Below are 26684 nucleotides of genomic sequence, written 5' to 3' on the forward strand. Positions count from 1 at the left end.
CATTGACCCATGGATTTGGACCATTCCCAGATTTACCAACACTGGTAAACCTGGGAATGCATCAAAATGCTACGCCTTACCAGGGGAGGCGCAACGAGCAGAAATAGCTTCAGCTCTCCTCGGTTGTCTTTCTAAGTGTACTGCATTCTGTAGCACACTTAGAAAGAGGAAAAAAGCAGCAGGGTATTGTGGGGATTGTTGTTGTGTAGTAAGAGGCCCCTTCCTGCACAAAACAATCCTGCCTGCAACATAGGCACCCTTGCACCATGGCGCAAGGTTCCCTCGGGGCAGATTGTGCACCATCGCAGTCAGACAGCATGAATGCATGATGTATTGCTAAATATGGAGCATTCCTGGCCTCTCCCTTTCACGCAGCGCAGCAAGTTGTCTGTTGGATGAGCGACCTTCAGTTGGGTTAACATTTTAACTAGAATCGCTTTTCTGAGTCAGGCCATGCTGGGGAACTGCCAGTGGCGTAGCTCGGCACTTTGCCGCCCATGGACTCGTGTAAGAGCAGGGGGGCAGCCGCCCCCAAAACAAGTGTCGCCCGGGGTGTGTAGAGTTTCTGTGTCCTGCTGGAGGTGCTGTGAATCTTTGCTTCAGCGCACAAGCTTCTGAACTTGTACCAGGGCTCAAAGACTGTAGAAGCTTGAACATGCCTGATCATTGTATGCAGGAAGCGGGGTCTGTTCCATATATGCAGGGGCACACCCCGTCCCACAGAGCGGGTCTTCCAACATGCCCTGTGAAGGCAGTTTACCCAAAGATATCCCTCATCGCCCTAGACACCCTCTCCACCCGGAGACTTCTTTCTGTTCTTGGATACTATCCAGGTGATTACACCTGTAAGTGGAATTAAACCAATCAGGGCGGCTTTCACCTGCCACTGGAGAGCCAGGTAAGATGAGGGAGAGGCTGTTGGAGTGTGAGTAGCCCCTGGAGTGACAGAAGCGGTGTTTACTTCTTCATGTGCAGAGCACTGGAGACCTGGTGGTGTGTCGGTTGTGACAGACAGACCCTTCGTTGTGGCTGATGGCTTTTCCGTTTAATGAAATCCAGCATCAGATTTGGAAACAGTCACTTTAACTTGGTACATGTTATCATTAAACCATATCTCAGTCCCGCACCAGTACTGCCCCGAGTCCTCCTCTTGGAGGCCTGTGATGGTCACTGTGAATGTGCGAGTTGTGTAATTGTCTTTGATGGTAAACCGCCCCCTCGTCACCGCCTCCTCGGATCCTGCGGTTTGTACAAGGATGGAGCAGGAGCGCCAATCAGCTCCTTTACACCAGTAATGCTTGTACTTTACAAACCCCGGGGCGTATCGACAGTGCACAGTGAGGGACCCTCCCGAGGCACCCATCACCTCTTCAGCATCGCTTCCCGCAGCTCCGAAGACACCTGCACAGAACATCAAAGCCAGAGCGGTGACAGTCCTCATGGCGCTGCCTCGGTTCACTGGTGCACTCCCTTCCTCTCTTGAGGGCGTCTCTCCTCTAACACTCAGTCTCTCTTCAGTGGATCAGGGCTGGAGGTCTCTGCTCAGGACAGACTTCTGTCTCATCTCCTCGGGTTCCTCCAGTTCTTCTTTTCATCTCCCCTGAAGCTCCATCTCTGCCCAGGGCAGTCCCAGGCTCGTCGTCTGCGGCGGCTCCTCGTGTCCTTCCGCTTTACTCTGTGGTCCAGTGTCTCTTCGGACTCTAAAGAAGAGGAGCTCGTTTTTCTAAACCCTGACCTATGACGCTTCGAGAGGTGTGATCTCCGGTGCATCTGCAGCTCCTGGCTTCTCTTACAGGAAACACAGGTCTATTTTGAGTCTCTCTCTGGTTGGCACCTAATGTTATATTTTTACTTACAAATGTAGTGCGCAAAGTTTTTCCATTAGGTGTCTAAAAGAAAGGTTTCGAAGTTTCTTTCTCACATAGGGTCTTATTTTGCTAACATATGTAATAAGCATTGTCAAAGCCAATTGTTTCCTCGTTTGTGCACTTCTAGGTGCTTGGTGCTGCAGTGCTAGTGATGCCTAGGTGTGAGTTCAAAGCCCCTTTATTCAGAGCCTGGGGTTAGGGGGGAGATTAACTCTCAAAGTCTTGAGAGCCAAGGAGAAGGAAATGCTGCGCCTACTCAAACGTTACATTAAAATGTATTGACCTGGTGTGAAGACGTAAGGATGACAAATAGTTATATATCACAAGTAGAGTATTTATTAGTCACAGCTGTACAAGGTCCTGAGATACTGAAGATACATGGAATGACTCAGGCAGGCAAAGCATTGTACATTCTAGATTCCGGTGACATGGGCATATGACATGGCTGATGACACGGTCCAGCCAGATCACTACAACATCTCCCTTCTTTACAAATAAACAGTACATTAGAGCAAAAAGATAATGCAAAATTAAATGATTAACACAAAGGTTGTAAAGTACTAAGTCATACAAATAAACAATATAAAACTAAGTCATGCAAATAAATAAGATGAAACATTTAAATCAAAGATTGTGGAATAGAGGTTTGCCTATATTCCTTCTACCAGTTCTGCCTACAGATAAAGGATAGGAATTTGACATTTGTTCAATAACCTGAACATCAGGAGAGACTACAGTGAGTGGAACAGCATCCTTAATGCGGACCCAATTACCCGCCTTGAATTTGTCTTGAACAGGTTTCAACCTATGTGTGGCATCATAACTGTTCTTGATTCTCTTTTGATATTCTTTTACCTTAGGTCTTACAACACTAAAAATATTTGACATTTGCTCATTTTTCTTTTTAAACTCCCTCAGCCAAGCAGGACAAAGTCTTGAAGTAGGAAGACGTCCTCTTAAAAGCTCAAATGGAGAAATCCCAGAGCCCGCATCAGGGGTGCATCCATAGAACCACAACATCTCTTCAACAGCTTTACCAATGTCACACTTGTTCTGTATTCCCCATTGAATGCACTCCACTAATGTGCGATTCATTTCTTCTACCCTGTGGATGATATAATGCTACACATCTATGTTTGATGACATTATTTTCCAAAAAACTCTTCATTTCTTTAGAAATAAATTTGACACCAATGTCCGAAACGATTTATTTGGGAAAACCTTCTCTAATGAATAAACTTTTCAAAATTGAAATTACACTGAGGGTATTGGGTTCCTCTACAAACGTCACCTCCCACCATTTCCTATAGTAGTCAAATACTACAATGGCAAACTTCATTTTTCTAGGCTGAGTACCAAAAGGGCCAATGAAATCTATTGCCAATTTTGGCCAAACCATATTTGGCAGATCAACAGGACGTAATAGATTTGGCTCTGTTTTTTCGTTTTTTTTACTTGTTGCACAAACAACACAATTGCGGACACAGGCATTATTATCAGAGTCTCCAACTTCTTTTGGACAATTTACATCCCACACAAATATTCTGTTTTATATTAACAATTCTCTTAGTGTTGCTGTTTTTGCTACAACATTCTTTATAAACTTGGAGCAAAACTCTCTTATTTTGCCAAGTTTGTCTTCAAAAACTTTCGAAAATTTTTTGAACCCTTTACTATCATTTCTCTTTTTATTGATTGTATCATTGTGTTGTTTACTACCTGTGCCACTGTTCTCCTGTTTTCCTATGTTATCCCTATTCTCTACATCATCAGTCACTAAAGATACTTGGTTTTTTTTCAGGACAAAGTTTCATGCCGAACAGGCCCTGGTGATACCATCCCAGTATGTTTAATCCCTTCTTTGCAACGTACACCTTCCCAAAAATCGTGCGCCCCTTAAACTTAAGTTCACATTCAAAATAACCTAACAAATCAATCTTTCTCCCATCTATATTCTCCTTTTTAAAATTCTTTCTTTTAGTAAAATTATTTTCTTTGCGTGGATTCTTTGCTGTGACCACCTCGTCGCCAATTTGTGAAGACGTAAGGATGACAAATAGTTATATATCACAAGTAGAGTATTTATTAGTCACAGCTGTACAAGGTCCTGAGTAACTGAAGATACATGGAATGACTCAGGCAGGCAAAGCATTGTACATTCTAGATTCCGGTGACATGGGCATATGACATGGCTGATGACACGGTCCAGCCAGATCACCACACCTGGCTGAAGAGGCATTGCTCTGATTAGTGCAGCAGATGGAGTAGCACCAGGTCACAGGAGTGTATGAGGCCACTACGCCCGAAATAGGGCTGTGTATACTACTCAACAGGGTTTGTGGAGACCGGTTTTCCTTGACTGTTTTTGGGCCAACAGCATGCTTGCTACGCCACTGGCTGGTTAGTTTAAGTTTCTAAGTACAAATGTGGTTAAGTGACCTTTAGGGAGACATAAAATAGATTTGAATATGAAGGGCACACGAGTACCTCCCCCCCTTGTGATGGCGTTTCTGCTCTGGCTGGTACACAGAGCAGAGGTACAGGAGGCAGTGCTGGTGTAGGGAGCTAGTACTGGTTGGCAATGCCACAAGCTGGCAAGGCTTGCAGTTGTACAGAACATTAACTGGTTGGCAGTGTGAGAAGGAGACAATTCCTTTTGTGCTGTGTGAGAAGCTGGCAGCGGAAGTGGTGTGAGAAGCTGGCACTGGTGGGCAAAGGATGAGCTCACTGGTGCTGGTCGACAATATAAGGAGCCTACAGTGATGGGCATATGAAGGGCTTAATTTGTAGGCAGTGTGACATGTCTGCAAACGTGGGAAGCCTGCTGGTCATTGTGAGAAGCCAGCCATGATGGGCAGAGTCAAAAAGGTTGCACCAGTGGCAGTTATGAAGAGGTAGCTTTGGAGAGGGGATGTAAGGAGCCCCTTCCCCAGCAGATAGAACAAAGAGCTTATACTGTTAGGCAGTGTGACCTCAACACTAGTGGGCAGTAGGAGGATCTGACACTGGAGAGCAGTGTGAGAGCTGGCATCTGTGGGCATTAAGGAAGCTGACACTGGAAGTGAGAGAATCTGGCACTAATGTGCACTGTGTGCATTTGACATAGGTGTAGGGGACAGCATTGATGGGCAGAATGATGGGAGGGGAACTCAGTTCATATCATTATTTGAGCTGATGGAGAGGATGAGACGCTGATGTTGATGAAAGCTTTGAGACATTGGCACCTGTGGGCAGCATGAGAAGCTGAGTCAGGTGGACAGTATGAAGAAGAACAAATGTTGGCAGGTAAAGTGAAGACCCACCATTGGCAGTGAAAGTCTGCCAGAGCCTGGCTGCTCCACTCTTCACTAGTTCCATCACTATCGAGCTAAGATGGAGTATGGAAGTCCCCTTCAGATACCGGAAGAATCTCTTCCACAAGCACGGTGTCGTAAGAAGGGGGGGTGCTGTGGGCGTGGGCTGTGCCAGGTGTCATCACTGAAGGGGGGGCGACAAAATGGCAAAAATATGTGTTTTTAAATAAAAAAAATGTTGGGGGGCTCACAACACTTAAAAATATATATATATAAATATATATATATGTGTGTGTATATATATATTCATTATTCTGTTTTTTATCAGATTCTTGTTATTACTTTTTTATACACAGGGTGTTTTATTCACTTTTAACCATGATAAATTATTAAACCAATATGTAATGTTTTAATTAACTTTTTATCAACAAAATGAGAGGGAAACATCCTTTACAACGAAACTTTTACAACGCAGTGCTTTTACAACGCAGGTGTTACAACGAAAACCATTACAACGCATTGCACTGGGGGGCGCTCTAGGATAGAGAATAGTTTTAATTTACTATCCAACACCTTCCCTACTATCCACGGGGACTGGAGTTGGAATAGTAAATTAAACTATTCACTATCCAGCACCCCAAAGCGCTATGCGTTGTAACAGCATGCGTTGTACAAACTGCGTTGTAACAGCATGCGTGGTAAAAGCATGCGTTGTAATGTCATACATCCAAATAAGATCTTGTTTGGTCCCAATTGTTGAGATAGCATTTATGCATTACCATTACAGGTAGATTTATCATGCACTACAGCACTTTATCCCGACTATTTGCACGTGTATTTTTAACTTCTCGCACTTTAGACATTGACCCGGTGTCACTATTATTAGCACTATAAGTTTTCCTGCCTGTTTCTTGCTATTATTCTCCGCTGATAACATAACAATGTGCATTCTCCATCTATTACCCTGAAATATAATGTTATGTTATAGATAACAGAAAAGAAAGGATTTATCCTGTTATAAAAAGAATCGGTAAAACAAGTATATTTTTTACTAGATTGTCAATGTACATTTATTTTCATGTGATGCACTTTACATTCATATTTGCGTATTTTGCACACAGAAGTTCCATGCTGAGAATGTTTTCTATGTTTATGGTCACATGACCAAAATCTGAGGTGGGATGTAGGCGGGTCACTAAGCATTATAAAAAGAAAAAAGTTACATTTGGTCATTTGCATGTGAACAAGGGCTGCTCAAGCCCGAAACGCGTCTTGCCCTTTTATCCAGCTGAAATGCAATAAAGAACCTGTAATTCGATCTGGTGGTTCGTCTCCTGCTTGCTTCGCCGATCCGAGTTGTGATTGGAGGTGGCGTTTTTGGAGTTTTCGTGTATATATATATATATATATATATATATATATATATATATATATATATATATATATATGTATAAAATCAAAAAGATCCCGACCGCCTATCGCTGCGGTCTTGAACGGGCGCGGACCTCCTCTCCTCTACTCCGATGAACCTTTGTCAAATATCAGACGCCAATACACCAATGTAGTGTAAGCAGTGCAGAAATTTATTTCGATAATGCCAAAGCAAGTGCCCTCCCTGACGCGTTTCGCTCCGCGGACGGAGCTTGGTCACATATATATATATTTAAAACAAGTTTAATAACTTTGTGTGACAATTAATTAACTTCAACAAATCAACATAGTACATATTGAAACTTTTTAGTTCAGTCAACAAACGCAACAAAACGTGGCTGAACTCGACGCTGAGTAGCGGAGAGCGTATGGATAAGGAAAGAGAGGCGGTGTTTCTTTCTGCTGAAGTCTGTCTCTGCAATTTGTACTCGAGCGAGACGTAAACAACCGGTGACTCATCATCACTCAACCATCAACCAATCTTGTCCGCTGCTGTGCCAGTCAGTCACCCCACGTCATTCTGTTGAGTTAGTTGTACATTATTACTGAAGCTTATGAGTGCCGTTCTGAATCTATTATTGTTAAACATTTTTAGTTAATTGTTGATTCATTGTGATCATCCTCTTCTCTATGATTTTGAGTTTGGAAAGTAACGCAGCCCTGCCAAGTATCACGCATAAGGCGTTAGAATAACACATTTCAGTGTGGTGGTCCGCATCACCGCACTGAAATGGAAAGTCACGCATTATAGCACCTCCTCAGCTGTCAAAGCGGGAGCGCTTCTAATGCACCTTAAGCTAGTGTGAAGGTGCGGGGTAATGGTGCACCGAGGAGTGCTCTGGCAGGTTTGGGGGCTGGCTCAGCTGCTGCTACATTGTAACAAAACATGGGCACAGCGCATGGCACGCACCTCGGCATTTCGCATACAAGTTTTTTTTAAGGCGGGTCGGGTCCTCCCTCCTGCTGCCCGAAGTGCAAGCAGCGCCGTTCTTGAGAAAAGTTTGGGCTCGCACCGCGGCGGGAAATTTAATAATGATAGTCGACCCACACCTGACTAAACCTGCTGCTGGAGTGGTTCATCAGCTGCAGCCTCAGACTGTCCAGAGCACACCAGCAGCCTGTAGCTTAAATCATGCCCGGCAGCGGTGTTGCCGTGGGTGGGGCCACCCGGGAGAGTGCGAATTGTGGGCACCGGTGACCAGCAAGCGTGTTACCACTGAAAAGAAGTAAGTGCTTGCAGTGTGTGTTTCTAACTCCAATGCTTATGCAGCTTTAGGATAGATAGAAATATCGAGCAACGCAGGATAGAGGCCTTCTGTCTCTCAAGCACGCTATTTCTGTCTTGCTTGACCGATGGCCGGGGTGGGGGGGTTCTATGGCCTGCTCTCAGATTCACCCTGTTCAGTGTTAGGGAGAAGCAATTCAACTGAAACCCTGTGTGATCACTACCTTCCGAAACAAGGAAGTGTTAATTAGCTTAAGGCTTGCAAATGTCGTCTCTGTACCTTCGTTTTGCAAGGAGTTTTGAGCAGAAACTGCTGTTGCACTGCTCTCTCTGAAGGGTTCTGGTTCTGTAAATGTTTTATTTTTTTTCTTGTTGGAATAGGATCCATCAAGTAAAGTTGCTGTGGGGGAGGTGGGGCGAAGCTCAGAACGAACGTCCACCCGCCCTAGTATACAGTTCCCTGCAAACTCTATGGCTCTTGAGTTCAGTAGGTTGTTCAAATTAAATCTATTTAGAAGGCGCCTGTGAGCCCAGACTCTCTTATGCTGCAGTCGCACCCTGCCGGGCTGCCTTCTCCACCCTCCCTACCTCTCACACACGTGCCTGCCCTGGACTTTTCTTTTACAAATCAGCACTTTGGACCATAATCGGGACCGGTCAGCACTACATACAGCTCCTGGAATACATTACATAGTTAATGAAAGTGAGTCAAGCAGTGCTGGTTACACAGAGTTACCTGGCAGGAAATACTCAAATATTTCTTGTCAAGGCCTAAATATAGTTCTTCGGTTTATTCAGCCTCAGCGCGCTTGCCATCCAAGTATGTGTATGAAAATTAGCAAATTCCTTTTTGGCAGAGCGGGATCAGGCACCTGCCTGCAGTCAGTAGGTGCTGGTTGTCAAGATCTACTGTTGCACTGACTTGCTATGCTGTATAAATTAGCTTTTGCTGACGCAGTCACGTTGCTCAAATGGGTCTAATTTCAGATATTTGTTTCCCTAATCTTCTCTGCTTGATTTTGCTTGTGAGAAAGAGTCACTCATGGTCGGTGAAATGTCACTCATAATTACTCTGAAATTATGGAAATGTCACACATAGCAATCTGAAACCTTGGCAGCTATGGCAACGCAAACGCTATGATGCATGCTATTTGTTTGCATTTGTACCTTAAGCTGGGGGTGACAAGAAATGTTCCGCACCGGGTACCACCTGGCCTTGCTACGTCACTGTCCAAGCAAGTTTTTTTTTAGATAATCTGGGCAACATAGGGTGTAATCCTGGCTGCTCCTCTTGATCACTATGATCCTGGGCAAATTACTTATGTTATTTGCATCGGATTCCATATCTGTCACAATGTGTAGTACTGAGATGAAGGCTAAATGTCAGGCTAAAACATTAATTGGAAGGTTTGCTAACATTCTGCACGGGTTATCGTGTAAATAGGCATGACCCAAAACTTCATAAATGCCCATAAGAGGAGTTCAAAACTGCGTAACTTGTAATGTGAGCACCCACGTATACATAAGTAAATCCACACCATATAAATAACAAACATTGGGAATTTATTAATTTTAAATCACTTGCTGTTGTGGTGCCCATTTTAGTATCAATCCAATTCCGGGCTGCCTGTTAACTTGTTAAAGCCCCCAGACAAAATAAGTACATTTGGTGCAAACTATGACAAAGTTGTTTTTGTAAATTAATAAACATGTGAATTTTTTACCAAACCATCCTAAGAATAGGAGACCGAGGAATCCTTTGGCCTGTTGAATCGGACAGTATTGAGCAGATTTCAGCTAATGTGCCATTGCTGTATTTTCTCTTCCAGTAGTCGCAGGGGCATTTGTAAAGCATTACTCATAACTCAATGACATATTAGGAATGGCACAGTAAATTTGCATGTCATTCTTATTGCAAAATGCATGACACTGCTTTAAAACAGCATGACACACTATATCTATCCCATATGCATGACTAAATCACTAACAGTGCCCCCCTTGGACTGGCACGGTACCTATCAGCAAAGTGCTTCAGCGCCTCTTCAGGGGTAGTAAGCGCTATACAAAAAACTAATTCTATACCTTAACACCCTCACTGAAATTCCCAGGTAGCTTTGGTCTGCCCCCTCCATATACATAAGCTTCAGTTATGAAAATGAATCCACAATATACAAAAGAAAAAATCCTGTCAGTCCCTCTTTTAAGGTCAAGCCTATAACGGCAGCGCGCATGCACTGCTCACTTTGCGAGGCATGCAGTATTCAGTATGGGGTGGAAGCTCCGCTGAAGCTCTGCCCACTCTACTCCCATCTTTTTCATTGGCTTAAGTCCTAAATGCTTGCTTCCGATTGGTTTTAGGCATGTTAGTCCCTCCTCATAACAGCCATGTCGTCATTTGTATCCTGAAACACGTAAAGATTCCCTTGACCCCACAGTTGTAACAATGAACAGTGATTAACAGAACAGTTAATGAAGAAAAACATTTTTTCAATTATAAATTACACTTTATTAAAACAATTATTTTCTAGCCATGCGCATCTTTTAAAAAACTCAATTAGATTCCACAAGATACCACAATTGAGTTGCTTTACTAAATTAAAACGACATACAGTTTACATAAAAAAAGTGACTTCACTAACAAATTAATTATGACCTGCATAATTGAGACAGAAAAAACATATGTAAGACACAATTTTGATCTAATACTGATGTATATCTAAATTGGTTCTAAAACACTATGCTTAATACAACGATTTAATCTGTATTTCCCACAATAGTGTTGCTCCGTTAGATTATACTCATTAAAAGCGTTGATGCGTTTCGAGGGTCTTCCTCTTTTCACACCATCTTTATCAAGACAACAAATTAATCTATCTCTGCATGAATATAACTTTTCATATCCTATAAGAATACATACATAAAATCCATCAGTACATTACATACATTTTTCAACTACAACAATCTTCTTATACATTTCCAATCAGTTCCTCCCCATGTTCATCATTATTTGATACATATTAAAAAAGGGGCAACACACCACCTTAAAAATATTCTCTACTCCTCTCTACACTCTATCATATGGTGTTCTGGAGAGCCTATTAGCACATGCTCTTAGTGTATCTCATGGTTAAATAGCCATAATCCTGTGATGAAGCAATTCTTGCTAGTTTGCGTATATTCCCCTCTAGGTATAACTCATCCCTCTATCTGTTTAGCGGATATTCTGGGGTAAGGGCAAAGTTAATTGAGTACCTGTTATCTTCAGGTGCCAATTATTTCATATTGTTCTCTGTGCTCTGCACTAGTAGATCTTTATATATTGCTGTGCGCGGGGTATGTTTTTGTTTCTGCAAGATAACATAACCTACTGTTAAAAATCAGTTTGGGGGAAATGGAACCTTCCTGTGTGGGTTCGCCCTCTTATACATTGTGACTCTCTTATACCGCCCCCCCCACTTGAGATCTCTCACCTAAATCACCTCCGCAGGTGTACTCAATTCGAGCTTAGCTTCTATATACTCTTGTTCTGTGCGCTATTTCGCGTTACCGCTCTATAGAGAGTAAGGAAAAAAATAAAATAAACTTTTAATAATAAATCTCCCAAATCTTTTGCCGTTAGCCCTCATAACTCATCTGGACCTCGGTCCTTACCTTCAATTTAAGTGCGTGTGGCATCCGTGCTTCAGATGAAAAAAACCGGGACTACCGTCCTCTCAATCGGGCATAATAAGTCTGGGCCGTCAATAGATCATGCCGCTTAAGAAAAATCCTCCTCACCTTAATTGAGTCAGCCATACAGCGTCCGAGTGTTTGGATTCCGCAAAATTCCGTCATTTGTATCCCTCCATTGCTACTGGGCTCTTTACTTCAAACACTATTTTCTTTCCGTGCCTCCCCCCCGGCCGCAGTCCATGACTTCTCGGCCCCCCGCCCCATCCCCGCACTTCCGTTCGTGCCTTCTCACCCACAGCACTCCTGTTTCCAAAGCAATGGATCTCGCGTAAATGCGAGTCCTATTGTATTGCAAATGCTTATTTAAGCACCACAAGCATTCTGTGTTTGTGAGGCCAGGCGTGCGCCGGCCTGCCCCACCGCTGGCTCTGTGTGCGCGCTCCCCTCAGCTCGCATGCGGAATTGCAGAGGCCGCCTCACCCCCCCCAAAGGGGGGGATGCTCAGGGGCCGGCGCCATAACCCGCGCCGTGCAACCAGTGGAAAACCGGTTCTGGGCGCCCTAAAGCGCCCAGAAGCCAGCCGGAAGGAGATGCCCACCCGCCAGAGGAGTGCCCAGTGGCGCCAAAAGTCGACCAATGGGCCGGCAGCGCTATGTTCGAAGCCCCCAATCAAGGGGCTCCACCTGAGGGCTAAGGTAAAAAAATGTGGGAATAAAAGTTGTCGCTCTGCCAGGTAGCTCCTAACTTCGTCGAGCAGGGAGAGCGGCGCACCGGACGATTTTCTGCAGAACCACCGACGAGGCGAATCGATGTCGGAGGGATCAACGGTCGAGGAATCTCGGACCCCAATCTGGTCGGACCATCGCTGGCCTTCGGGGAACAACGGTGCGCCAGCGGGAGCTTTCTTCGGCAGCAAGTACGTCTCCCTACACCCCCACCGGCTGTCCGACTCCTAGACCGCTCCTTGGTGAGGCCGCGTTGAAGCCCGGTATTGAGCCCGTGGCTCCTATCCTCCTTTGGTGCGGACACCGGCTGGTCGTCTCGGGGGGCCACCCTCACCATGCCTGAGGCGTGCGGCGAACCCGGGGCAGCTTCCTCACCGCCGCCGGATAGCGCGCATTGAGCCGTTGTCCCGCGGAGCTGGGCCACCCAGGAAAGCGGTAACGGTACCGGAGCTCCCACCTTGAACCTTCCCGTGCTTATCTCGCAGGCAGTGGGAGGCGCAGCATTTGTGGGCTGTAAGGTGCGTGATCGGCTACCCGCCTGCCCCTTGGCAGAGGACCCTTCAAGCACCTTGAGGACGCGACAATTTAAAAAGGTCAGCGAGGCTGACCGAGTGGCGGCGAGCCCTCGGCCTGAGCGAGCACTCGACTCAAGCACCCCCCACCGGCTCGTGTGAGGGCACGGGCTTGTGGGGACCAGCAACATCAGGATTGCACGGCTGCCGCAGAAGCGCAGCGGCGGCACAGGGCTGAAGAGGGGCGGCCGCGAGCAACCCCCCTGCAGGAGAAACGCCAGGGGCGAACGGCTCGGTCCTGTTGAAGTACTACCACCACTCAGACTAGCTGGTGCAAGGACCGGCAACCGAATAAGAACAGCTTTCTGGGCACTGAGTAAACACGCAAGTTTGATTAATAGGCAGCAAGGAAAAATATACCTTGTTCCCTCTTGGTGCATCCAAAGGCGGCAGTACCCCGCCAGGAGCTATGGCTGAGGGTCAGCCAGAGGAGCTCACGGAGTTACTCAAATGCATCCGCGAAGTGTCGGCGGTACATGGCAGCGACTGGCTGCAGCCACACCTGGAACAGGCGGGAGGCGATGGTTCAGGATGGTAAAAGGCGGACGAGGCCGGCCGTTCTTCACCCAAAAAACGCAGGATCACACCATAGAAGAAAGCGCCCAGAAAGAAGCCACAGAGGAGAGAGTGGCCGCCCGGGGGCATACCAGCAAGGGCGGATGACCACAGCGAGGCTACCAGCAGATCGGCAAGTGGTGAGCATATTACCAACATTGTAAAAGAAAGTCTTAAATCCATGGCTCCCATGCTGCTTTAAAGGTATAGGGCAGGGGGCAGAGGGGCCAGAGGAGCAGCGCGCAGATGAGGCATCAGGCTTGCCCTGGCACTTGTTGGACCCAGGCTGGGCGTGACAGGCGAGAATACAGGGGCCGGCAGTGCAAGCTGCCCAGGGCGAGCAGGGATCCCCAGTTGCGTCATGGGGATACAATAGTAATGCAAGTACCGCAGCACACGAGGGTCCAGTTACCGATCCATATACCAGGCCATCCCCCGGTCTGGCGTCATTAACTACAAGAGCCACCGATTTAGCTTGTTTCATCCCTCTTGCAGTCAAGGAGAGGATATGGCATAAAGAATTTATAGACATTTTCTCCGTGCTTGAGATCCAGCTGGAGGGGCTGGACCTCACAACTTGCGACAAGATGGATGAGGACAGAAGGGAACGGCGCAGCTCTAGAAAGGAGAGGAACTTTGACAATTGGCTGGATGAATTTAGAATTATGGTATTCATCATAGTTGAAAGATTCCTGTGCTGCAGATTTATGGCTCTACGAGGCCAATATTCACTGGGCACAGAGGCAGTTTCCCAGGGATGCCTGGTTGGAATATGACAAGGGTTTCAGGCTTAAGATTCAGAGACACCCTGAAATGGAATGGAACGAGGAGGATGTTTCTGGTTTTATACATAAGATGCTAGTGGCCAAAGAGGTAAAGGCTTGGGCGGGAACAAGCGACCAGTTCTTTCGAGGCTCCCACCACAAGGGGAGGGGCAGGCCATTTCACAGAGCAAAGCACAGCGCAGGGAAACCCCCATCCCCCAATGGAGCCCCGGCCATTTGCTGGAAATATGATGCCGGGGAATGCACGTGGGGCACTGCGTTCAAATTCCAGCACACATGCTCAAGCTGTGGTGGAGGGCACCCGGGGGTGGCATGTAGGAGCAAGCAGGACCCAAAAAGGGACAAAAAAGATAAGAAAAGGAAGCACTAGCTTCAGGACAACAGGTGGGGGGATACACTAGATCTACAAGATTGCCAGCTGGCCAGATCCCCAATTGACACACAGCAGCTGCGCAGACTAGCTAACAAGTACCCTAACAGAGCAGACGCCATTGTCCTAATGGGAGGCTTTGAGGAAGGTTTTGTGATTCCATTCACGGGCCCTCTACCTCTAGAGGGGGCCAACAATCTAAAATCCGCTATGCAACACCCCGAGGTGGTGCGTGCCAAACTGACTAAAGAGAAATCCTTGGGCAGGCCCTCGCCCACCACATTTGCACAAGGGTATAGTTGTCTCCCCTCTGGGTGTGGTCCCCAAGAAGGAGCCAGGCCAAATAAGACTCATCCACCACCTCTCATTCCCTGAAGGGTCTTCCGTGAACGACGGGATCGCCACAGAAGCTTGCTCAGTGGGCTACGCATCAGTGCACGACGCAATTGACCTGGTAAAGGCAGCAGGGAAGGGGGCACTGATGGCCAAGGCGGACATTGAATCCGCATTCCGCCTCTTACCTGTTCACCCCTCCAGCTTCCACCTGTTGGGCTTTCGATGGGAGGGGGACCTGTTTATTGACAAAGCAATGCCCATGGGTTGCGCAATATCATGCGCATTTTTTGAGCAGTTTGCCAACTTTCTGGAATGGGCCCTACATGACAGACATCCAGGGGGTGGGAAACTGCATTACTTGGATGACTTCATGTTTACATGCCTGCAGGGTCCCCCACATGCGGGGACACCCTTGCCGCTTTTGAAGAGCTGGCTGGGATACTGGGGGTCCCCTTGGCATCTGAAAAGACAATGGGCCCAACCACAAGACTTACATTCTTGGGCATAGAACTGGACTCAATAGCTGGGATGGCCAGGCTGCCTGTGGAAAAGGTGAAGGATTTCAGGGAGGAGGTCAGGAGCTTGTGCGGCCGGAGCAAGGCGACACTCCGCGAATTGCAGAGGCTGATTGGGAAGCTCAATTTCGCGGCCAGGGTCATCCCCGCTGGGAGAGTTTTCGCCAGGCGCTTGACACAGCTGACATCTGGCATCACCCACAAACACCATCACATCCGGTTAGGGGCTGGGGTTAAACAGGACCTACTTATGTGGGACGAGTTCCTCAGAAACTTTATCGGCATTTTGATATGGAGAGAGGGTTGGGTGACAGCCAGACAGATAGCCCTTTTCACGGATGCTGCGGGGAGCTTGGGCTTCGGGGCAATCCTGGGAAGTAGGTGGTGTGCGAGCCGGTGGCCGGAGAAATGGCACAGGCAGGGCATCACCGGTAATATCAAATTTTTAGAACTTTTCCCAATAATAGTAGCATTGTCAATATGGAAACAGGAGCTAAGAGACATGAAGCTGACCTTGTGGTCTGACAACAAGGTGGTAGTACAGGCCATTAACAAAGGCGCAGCGAGGTGCCCTGACATGCTTAGGCTAATGCGACAGTTGATTAAATTGCAGCTGGAGGGGAATCTGGAGCTGATGGCTCGCCATGTGTCAGGGGCGGAGAACACGGCGGCAGACGCCGTGTCACTATCTCACATGAAACGATTCAGAGAGCTGGTGCCAGGGTCAGACAAGGAGATGACCCCTTTACCGGCAGATCTGTGGGACCTGGGGGGATAGATCTATCCATACTGGTAAATCAGGCACTGACCCCAGAAGCAACTAGAAGGTACAGGAAGTATGCAGCCACAGTAATGAAAGTCGGCGGCATACAATCACTGAGCAACAGGGTTGGGACACAAACAGCGGTGGTGAAATTTATACAATGGGCAGTCAATAACAAAAACACTAAGTCATGGGCACAGGCCCATTTGGCGGCCATAGCCCATTTTACCAAGATCCACATGGGGGAAGATCCTACAGCATCCCTATACCTCAAAGCAGCACTGAAAGGGTGGAGAAGAGCTGAAGGGGTAAGGGCGGACACCAGGCGCCCCATTGATTTTAAAAAACTGGGCCAACTACTAGAATCATTGGTATGGGTTACAAAAGACAGTTTCAAAATACTACTCTTCCGAGCAGCATTTGCCACGGCATTCTTTGGCGCCTTCCGCATCAGCGAATTGGTGGCTCCTAGCAAGCGGGGCCCGGCCCCACGGTGCCTCCAGGCCACGAACATCAGACCCACGGAAATTCTGTTGAGAAGGTCAAAGACTGACAAGGCAGGAAAGGGCACGGTTATACGGCTGCAATGCATTACGGAGAGCAGGTGCTGCACAGTATGCTGTCTAGTCAGATACATGGTGAGCCGCCCGGGGGGGGCGAAGGACCACTTCTCAAACATCACGATGGGAGCAACCTAAGCAAGCTCCAATTCACTGCAGTAATGCGCCAGGCCCTCGCAAAGGCCAGGCTCCACCCTGAGTCCTTTGCTCCTCACACTTTCAGAATCGGCGCAGCCACCTCGGCATCGCAGCATGGCATGCCAGAGGAAAGGATCCAGGCTGTCGGCAGATGGCAGTCCCAAGCCTACAAGACTTACATCCAACCTCAGCTGTTGTAGAGCAGAACAAGCGATGAAGGGGGCGCTAGCCACTTTGGGATGCCGCACGGCAGGGTGAGCCTCAAGCAGGGCAACCTGAGGATGCCGCATGGCAGGGTGTCAGAGAACATCCCCCCTTCGCCCAAATACTGCAGACAAGTGACCCGGTGCGGCTGCAGGCCACCTTATGTTGCAATTCTTCTTTTTTCAGCAGGAAGACGCCCCCAGCTGGTATGGGTTGTGGGACATTCTTTTGTGTCCAGGATGGAGAAATGGTGGCAGCAGTCTGGTCACAGGATCGCAAGCAAGCCCAAAGCAACATGCATCCGCTGGCTGGGGCAGCCAGGGATGAAATGGAATGACCTACCAGCAACACTTGGCAACCTACTGGCAGACTCAGCATGGCATCCATATGTCCTGATCATTCATCTCGGCGGCAACGACCTGGCCCAAATGGGACATAAAGCGTTGGGGCAGGCCATTCAGATGGACCTCACCAGGGCAGCTACTTGGTTTGGCAACACGACTGTCATATGGTACGAGATGGTCAGTAGGAGGCACTGGAGGGGCGCAGATTCCAACAAGGCGGTGGATAATGCCAGGAGAAAACTGATCATTGCAATGCACAAATTCTGCAAGACCAATGGGTTGGAATCCATCAGACATGGTCTAATCCACCGAGGACGCCCAGAACTGCACGGGCCGGACGGGGTGCATCCTTCCAATGAAGGGCTGAGAGTCTTTTCGGACAACTTGTGGGGCGCAATGGCTCTCGCTGGTTGCAGAATTAAAAAAAACATCTTGTGGGGGGGGGAGCCGCTGAAAGACGTTAGCCTCACTGCGGCGTGGTGAAATTTTGTATTGGATAAGGAGACACACCGACAGGCGGTGTGTAGGAGGAGAGCACTCACTTTGGGATGCCGCACGGCAGGGTGAGTTGGCCGCGCCAAGGAGGGGAGTAGCAAAAGGAGACGCCACTCGCGGCCCAGACCCGGCCGGATGGCAGGGCGCAAAAAGTAGTGAGCTGGGGACCTAACTCCAGAGAGAGAAGCTACTCTCCACTACATGCATAGGGCGTGAGTGATCACATAGTTGGAGAATAGCAAAGGCCAGAGAAGATAATGCATGGAGTGCTATGTGCCAGGTGTATATGCAAATCTACATACGGTGCTATATGCATACATCGACACATTGAGCACAAAACAAACTCAAGAAAACTCAAGGCAAGTGGAAACTATGGCTTGGGGATTAAACTCCTTGTTGTTGCAGTGTGAGCCGATCAGACAGTTAGTGTGCATTAAAATAGCTGGAATTAAGTAAAAAAAAAAAAGGCTTTTTTGCGATCGGTCCGTGATTTTTATAGTTTACATAAGGTGAACTCGGTGCTAGGCATTGGGGTGATTTACATGGGCAACAGTTACACTGCACAAGATCAAATGTATGTTTACTTTAATCTTTGGTGAGATTAAGTGATTTGCCCAGAATGACAGGATGTTGAGCTGATGCTGGGACTAGAACCTGGTCTCCGGCAGCTTAGGACACAACGCCACATCCTCTCTAGTTTAATAAAAGCCTAACAAAGGTTATCTCACTGCGAGGCCTATGTAAATACACCCACACCCTCCAGGAAGGCCTATCATAGTTCACTCCTTCCCCAGCCCTCCATATCCTCAGGCTGATGACCTTGCAGGGGAGGGGGGTCAAGGAAAAAGACACAGCTACTGCTGCTACCGTGGAGGCTAAGGTGTCAATTGCCCATAGCCAAAAACCTGCTCCCTCAGTGACGACCCCCCCCCCCCCGCATACTCCCACCTGCCCCCACCCACCATTGCCTGGCAGGGGAGCGGTCTGGGGCAAGACACTTCTTTGCGGCCCCAATGGGGGGATGAGGGGAGAATGAGACAACACTTAGAGCAACACCTGGCCACAATTAAGGCAGATTGCCACACTTAACACCTTCGCCCCGCACACCATAGCGAGAAGTGTGATGGCCTGGGAGGCTGGAATGAAGCTGAGGCCCTTTAACAACCGGCCCACATGTCACACCTTTCAGCACTGCTTGCCTTCGCAACCGACCCTGTCCCCAATTACAGGTCAAAGCTGCAAATGCAGACGGGCCTCGCACTACATGTGGGCTGCACAGCCCTGGGGAAAAGGGGCCCCCTCCCTGGGGGTTAACAGCCATTAACCAGTGCTGCGAGGCACAGGGGAGGGGGGCCTCTTCTCCTATTCTTACACATGCTTGCGAAGCCCAGAGGAGAGGCAGCCCTTCCCTGGGCCACGTAGTGCTCACCACAGGAGCGAGGCTGGTGGGGAAACACTTTTGCGAGGCCCCCCTGTTGATGGGCTGAGCTCGGGGCCCTGGGCAGCCGCCCATGCTGCCCATGCCTAGCGCCGGCCCTGGTTACGTTGCACTCCATAAAATAAAACTGAATAAACGGTAAATCGGTTTAATTTGATTAGCACACGCTGCAAAATAACTCTCCTTAGGCAGTTGTAAGAATGTAGGCTGTAAATGCCGTGGTCAGAAGAGCTTCTGTATACAGCTTCCTGGCGACTAAACTCAACTTTAATTTAATTCGTATTTATTTTGCACGAGGTCCCACCCTTAGTGGCAGGACACGTTAAATAAATCACTTAAATAAAACAAAAAGAAACATGTGCGTCTGAGAGGTGTATGAATTTTGTTTTTCTTTCCGTGTTTGAACGTTAGAGTGCTAACTTCTTTCAGGTGAGGAACATTCTAGAGCCAGCCAGAGCTGTACATTATTACCAGTTTCAGTAGAGTAAACCTTAAGTCAATGTGGTGCTTAAAGGGGAACCAACCATGCAGCCACAGGATTACTGGTGAACAATCAGGAGAACGAATTAAGCACCATATACAAGCTTATCTGCAGGTTCTGTGTAATGAGACTGCAGGTATGGCAGAATACAGGTTAGTAAGGGTATGGTGACTGCTTGCTCCAGTACAGTCAGAGAGTACCACAGTACAGTGGAAGGAAGAGTTTTATTCCGTCTAATTAATGCCTGCCCAAGTAAATGGTTCAAGTTGTATTCAGTGAAGATAATCTTATATTTCCCCACAGATAGACAAATAGAAGTAGTTGCACCTGAATATTTGATGGAGCACTTACACAATGATACATTTATAGCCATGGAGATCTACGTTGCACTAATGTGCTGCATCACTAAATGCTTATAAGGTCCCAAAGGCGAGACCTATTGCATTGCAAATGCTTGTTCAATTTTGAAACATGTTTTACTTCAACGCTGCATTACATTTTTCAGCAGTTTAGGATCCCTAAGTCGTCCAAACCATATAGCAAATCTGTGGAAGCTTTGCCGTATTAAGTGCTTTTTTCATCTAGAACAAAAAAAATGAAGACATATCCAGTTGTTAAATTGAAGAATAGATTTTTTGTCAAAGACGATTACAAAAACTCGTAACTATTATTGTATCTTGGAAAGAATGTGCGTGTCCAGCTGGAGAGCCGCAACCATATACTCCAAACACACTTGTCTATGAGAAACCGCAGCAACAAAAGTGCGTAGGATGCGAAGAACGCACGTTTACTGCCACAGGCTCGAAGATGACATCCTAACAGCCGAGGTGCGTCCATTGGGGTGTAGGGGCGTAGCCCCACTAAGCCCTGGACGCACCGTGGCACTGCACCTGAGTTACACCAGGAATTCTGTAATTCTTCAACAGCGCAGCGCGGGACACGGGAGTGAAACGGATCGTGATTATTCATGTCAGGTCGGAGTGCGCAGGGGGTGGGGGGGCGGGGCTGCTGGTCTGCTGCACCTGCTTGATTGACAGTCTGCAGCAGGCCAGCACTGTGCGCATGAGACTGCCGGGCTGAGACTTGACCGCGCATGCGCCGATGCCAGCAAAATACTTTGGGCATGGAGAAGGGGCCGGGGGTGCGGCTTCAGCCGGGCCGGGTTTGAAAGGCTGCCCAGGGCGAGTACACAGTGTGCCCTCCTAGCCAATCCTGGTGCTGCATGCAGCGCCAGGATTGGCTGGTCCACCGCGCAACATCCATTATTGGATGCCGCGCGTGGGTGGGCGGGGGCAGAGTGGCGCGACCCCGGGCAGGAGCTAGGAGGAGAAGCAAGCAGAAGCAGTCAGCAGACCCCTACGAGAGACCCCCAGGCCCGGTGTGTGACCCCCCCCACAACCCCCCCCCCTGCAGCCTCCTGGTGCCAGTCGTCCCTGGAGGGGCTGCGAGAGGAGCAGCAGGAGCCGCTGGCAGAAGTTGTGGAAAGTTAACGATGCCGAAGAAAGACGGTGAGTGCCCTCGGCCTGTGATGCTTTACATAAAACGCTTGTTAGGGTAACTCGGTGCCGCATCCGCACAGAGAGCGAAGATCACACGTGTGCCGGCCCTAGTTGGAGGGGTGGGGGTGCAAGGAGCCGGCTGCACAATGCACGCCACTCTGCTGCCTAGTAAACTCCTACTGCCTGGCCGTTTCTGCATTTCTCAATCCCGCCAAAACCTGCCAAACAAATTGGTGACTATTGACTAAGCAGGCAACAGTTCACTTAGCACTGTGTCACGGAGATCTGACAAGGGCCTAGTCAGGGTGATAAATGTCATTTTGGCTACTTCAGCAACACTTGGCTTCCTGTACTGAGCGCGCCTCCCCCGGGGAGATTCTGGGCTACCTCTGATGTGTGTCCTGGAACGTCATGAAGTGATTTTCAGACTGTAAAAATGCGAAAAAGCCACCACCCGGCTTGAAAAACAGACAACACTTTCATGCAGAAGGGCTACAGAGTTTACATAAAGCGCCAGAAGAAAAGCCGAGCAAAGTCACCTGGGAGAAACTAGGTAAATGGCAGTGACGCCAATCAGGGCCTCAGGCCGCTTCTTTGAGGGAGGGGTACTGCCGGGGGGGGCGGAGAGTTCGTTCATCATGACTGGCATTGATATGTGTCGCAATATGGCGGTGCCTCCTCGCCACACTAGAGAGCCTTGCAACCACATGCACGTGGTATGCTTCCCGTGTGGGTTCTCTATTGCGTGCTGCCCTGGCACTGCCAGGTATTCAGTTTGGGCAAATAGCTCCCCGGAGGACGGTGTAATATAATATTTACGCGGGCAATTGACACGGCCTGCAAACCTCAAGGACCTGGAGGGAGAAAAATGCAGTTCTCACCACACCACACCACACAGGTTTGGGCGCAGCAAGTTGGAGTCAGTGAGCGAAAATAAAGTGCTAAAAAACAAGATGATGGCTGTGATGAAGGTAGCACAGAAAGTGTTTGCTTGCAAGTCCCTTGGCAGTAGAGACAGAGCAGTTTCATATTTAAGTCATACTGGGTAGACTATTGGGAGAAATTGAAAGTCTGCGTCTGAGGGGCCAGTGAAAGACACATTCTTTTCACAAAAGCATTTGTGGTTAATTCTGTAAACGTATTGCTAAATGTAATGACAAGTACCTGGAAACCGATGGCAGCACAGATTTTGAATGCTATCACTTTAAAGTAAATGGAGTTGGGGTTCTTGCAGACGTTTTCAAAATCCTCGTTTCCTTAAAGGCTTTAGGGTTTTGGACTGTTTTACAAACGGCTGCCTTGACTTTATTTTTTCTAAGATTATCTTTACTAGTTTCTAGATGTATGTCGAGTTGGGACAGTTCATTTATTGCTGCAAAGAATTTAGCAAAGTGAAACTACAAATTGAATTGTACATTTTAAATGTTTATAAAGCACAATAGAGACCCAACAATGGCAGACAGGTACTACATTGGCAGCTGTGCTGTGGTGTGGCCAGAAACAGCCAACTGAGGGGGCAACACATGTCTTTTTGCTAGGGAAGGTGGGTCCCCCATATGGTTGTTGCAATGGAAGGCATCAGAGCACTTTACACGAGAAAAGTGACACTATATCGTCCAGATTACATGTCATGCAGAGCGGTACTCCTCGGTAGGGATCCGCACTGCAAGATCTCCAGTTGTAGAAACGTTATCCTGATGTTTCCAGATTGCTGAAAATATCTGCGGGTTGAGCAGCTGATCTAACCCAGCCCCCAGGCTCTCCAGACCCCCTGCTGCGGCACAGAGCAACATGCTATGCTCTCCTCTTCCAGGCCAGGCTGGAATGGGACCCACCTCTTTGCCAATGGAGGGGTGTCCAACCTACAACCTTACTCGCCCACCACATCGGTACCGGAACAAGTGGTGACTTGAGGCAAGTGGTTCACTCACTGCCACTAAACGTTGTTCAGCTGGGCTTAGTTGAACTCTGCTTCATCTTCTGTGCTTGCATACTTCCAGAAGATGCACTGTGGAAGAGGATGGTCCAAGGGTATCTGCCCATTGGTTGCTTGACACTTGCCTTGTGTTAGCCTGCACCCTGCTGTAATGCCCAGTGCACTGCTGTAGGCTGCTCCACTGGCCAGATGCAGCCCACACTGCTCCGAGGCCGTGATTCTTGCTCCTTGTTCACAGCTTCACCCCCAGTCTTCTGAGGTGTAGTGATATCACAGGAGTGCTGTTGAGAGCTCACCCCAGTGATGCAGGTGGCATCCACGGTGCTGGTGTTTGTGGGTGTTAGGGAAGTTTGGACTGTGGCTCTTCTTTGTACTGCACCTGCTTGTGAGGGAATCTGGTTCTATGAATACCTGCACCTGTGTGTGAGAGACGCTTTCTCAGCAGACGCTTGAATTGTATCTGCTGTGAGCGTTATGGCATCTTTTACTGTTATTTCCAGTATTATAAACAGTAGCTGTACGTTTGAGGGAAGCCCGAAGTACGGATGCCTCTACTGTACCTGCTCTGGGTGGAAAGAACACTTGCACTGTGAATAACTGTAGTTATTTGTTGCAAGACTAAAATATACCCAAATTGCCACGCATAGTGATTGTGTCTACCCAGTCCCTGTGAATTGTACACCTTCTTAGGTATTTTGCGAAAGTGTTTTATTTTTTTAATAGCGCATGCTACCTATATTGAGTCTTTTTGAAGCTGCCTACATATTTCAATACAACTCGAACATGGCGGTAGTAGATTTATCTACTACCGCCATGTTCTAGGTAGTGAAACCTTTTCTTTTGGACCTGGGACATTAGGTGGTTACTGGGCACTATATGTGGTGGGCACTGCTAAGGACGGCAGGACGGCACTGTTCAGGACGGCATTTGTTTTAGCACTTTGTGAAAGCTGATAATCTAAATCATTGCAACTGACATGCCTTTATTTAATTGCCTCAAGCTTTGCATGGTGCGAGCATGAGCCACACTGTTAAAACATGGTATTTCAAGCTGGTATTTATTTAAAGTCTTATAGTCTGAATTCAGCACCTGACCATAATAGAACGGAATGTATGAAGCTCTGTTGTTATACTGAATAAGCAGCTACCTATGTTATGCCATCTATTAATGTAATAACTGCACTTTCACAATTGCTTTATTAACCTTCCTGCTTTCTCAAATTTGCTTGGAAATGCACGATTTTTCTTATTTTTTGTAAACATTTTCTTGGGGGGGTAATCCCTCCAAACCCCCCTTTTGGGGTTCGGGCTTACTCGCTGTGCTCGCTCGCTACGGTGCTGTATGCAAATCACTTTGCGCCCCACCACTTTCTAATGTCACCCACCGCTCCTGCATCTTATATAAATCATAACTTCATGACTCGTAAAGGAGCACAATTTAGCGTGTGCAGAAAAAACATTCTTTGTAATAATGAAAGAATTAATAATATAGAAAGAGGTTTTAGGAGTATGTGCTGTGCGCGTCTCACAAACATGTTGTGACGTCTGATGTCGGGCGGATTAAATGAATAGGGATTAGGGGCCTCATTTATGAGGCTGTGCATCACTTTTACGCCGCTGGTGCGTTACTTTTTGTGACGCACCAGTGGCGTAAAAAATGCACCTTGTTGCGCCATATTTACAAAGTGACGCATCTAGGTAGATGCGTCACTTTGTAAACCCCTGCGCCACATTATACCTGCGCCAGGTATAATGTATGCAAGGGGGCATATTGACGCAAGAAAGGGCCGTAGAAGTGACGCAGTGAAATCTATGTGATTTCACTGCGCCACTTCTAGGACACAAAGGCGTCAATTTCTTACACCTGCCTCACAGCAGGCATAAGACTGACGCAGGCCCTTTCACATGACGTATCTGTAACTCCTTGCGCAATGATGCGTCATACTGTAAATATGATGCATCATTGGTGGTTAAGGTGATTGAGGTTATGGTTAGCACATCTTAGCATGGGGTTATACCAGGTAAAGGCACTACCCAACATATTAGGCAAGTAATTACCCTGTCCGATGCCACCGGAGTCCCAGGAGACCCTATGGCCGCTCTATTTTTGGATGCAGAAAAGGCGTTTGATAGGGTCTCTTGGGTTTATATGTGGGAAGTTATGAGATGGTACGGATTAGGAGAAGGCTATATTAAAGCAGTCCAAGCATTATAAAGGGAACCATCAGCTCGGATTAAGGTCAACAAGGGCTTGTCTGCAGCGGTATGCATTAAGAGGGGGACTAGGCAGGGATGTCCATCTTCACCTCTGCTCTTCGCGTTATACATCGATCTTTTACTTCGAAAACTGGAAGGGAATCCCAATATACCACCAATAGGTCTAAATGACAGGCAGTTTAAAGTGTTGGCATACGCCGATGATGTGGCAATAGTTACCCCCAACCCTACTTTGGCAATCCAAGAGATAGAGTTAGAGGCAAGCTCATTTGGTGGAATATCAGGGTATAAGCTAAACAGTAGTAAGACGCAAATAGTTAAGAACTCATCGGTTTCCTGTAGTGATCCCAGAGTAGTTAGCTCTGCTATTTATCTGGGGGTAGAAATCGCTGCAGATTTGGACACTGTAGTGGAACGAAACCTGGCACCTTTAATGGCTAAGGTTACTACGGACCTGGTGAGGATGAACAATCTCTATCTCTCTCTGGTAGGACGCACAAATGTAATCAAAATGTTGATTCTCCCGAAGTTTTTATATTTTTTTAGGGAAATTCCATTGGTTTTTGAGGGTATATGGTTTAATAAATTGGAGGCACTGTTGAATAGGTTTATCTGGGCGCACGGAAAAACTAGAAGGGCGTATAGGTTTATGACCCTACCAAGGGAGAGGGGAGGTTGGGGGGCGCCGGATTTTAGACTTTATTATTGGGCAGCGGCGTTACAGTTTATGCAGAGCCTAGTGGGAGGGAAGGGATCAGACCCCAGAATAACATCGTCGTCCACCAAAGTCTATGCAGCTATTCTTGGCTCAGAGACGCAAAATTGCTTTTTAAATTTCACCGATTATTCCTATTTTAAAAGGACAAGGTTCAAGACTATTCGAGCAGCACTGAATATTTGGTCTGCATTTGCAAGAAAATTTGGCCTAGGAAGATTCAATAGGTATGTCAGCCTCTATAAAAATAGAACTTTATCCCCATTGATTTTCGCCGATGTCACTATGGCTGAGTGGGCAAGCAAGGGGATTCTAAAAATAGGGGACTTGCTGGGGCCGGATGGGGAGGTACAGCAATTTTCAACGTTGGAGGCTAAATTCCACTTAAATAGGAAAAGCTTTTTTAAGTATCTCCAGGTGCGTAGCTTTTTGTGCAATAAGAGAGTGGGGACGAGTGGGTTTGCTAGAAATAATATAATGGAGGCTATCGAAAGGGGTGAGTGCTCAATCCGTGGTTTGTATGCAGCCTTGGCTGCAAATAAATGAGA

General features: G+C 47.5%; 1 protein-coding gene across 1 annotated transcript in view; it reads right to left on the bottom strand.

Moving 5' to 3' along the window:
* Nucleotides 1-1045: 1045 nt before the first annotated feature.
* The window catches only part of LOC144763920 (uncharacterized), a 106094-nt gene continuing 80455 nt past the window's right edge, over nucleotides 1046-26684 (bottom strand). The window contains exon 4 of the mRNA XM_078649962.1: nucleotides 1046-1401. Within this exon, the coding sequence (XP_078506088.1) occupies nucleotides 1046-1401 (356 nt within the window). The remainder of the gene's footprint in view (nucleotides 1402-26684) is intronic.

Source organism: Lissotriton helveticus, chromosome 1_1, assembly GCF_964261635.1.
Source record: "Lissotriton helveticus chromosome 1_1, aLisHel1.1, whole genome shotgun sequence".
Lineage (NCBI taxonomy): Eukaryota > Metazoa > Chordata > Amphibia > Caudata > Salamandridae > Lissotriton > Lissotriton helveticus.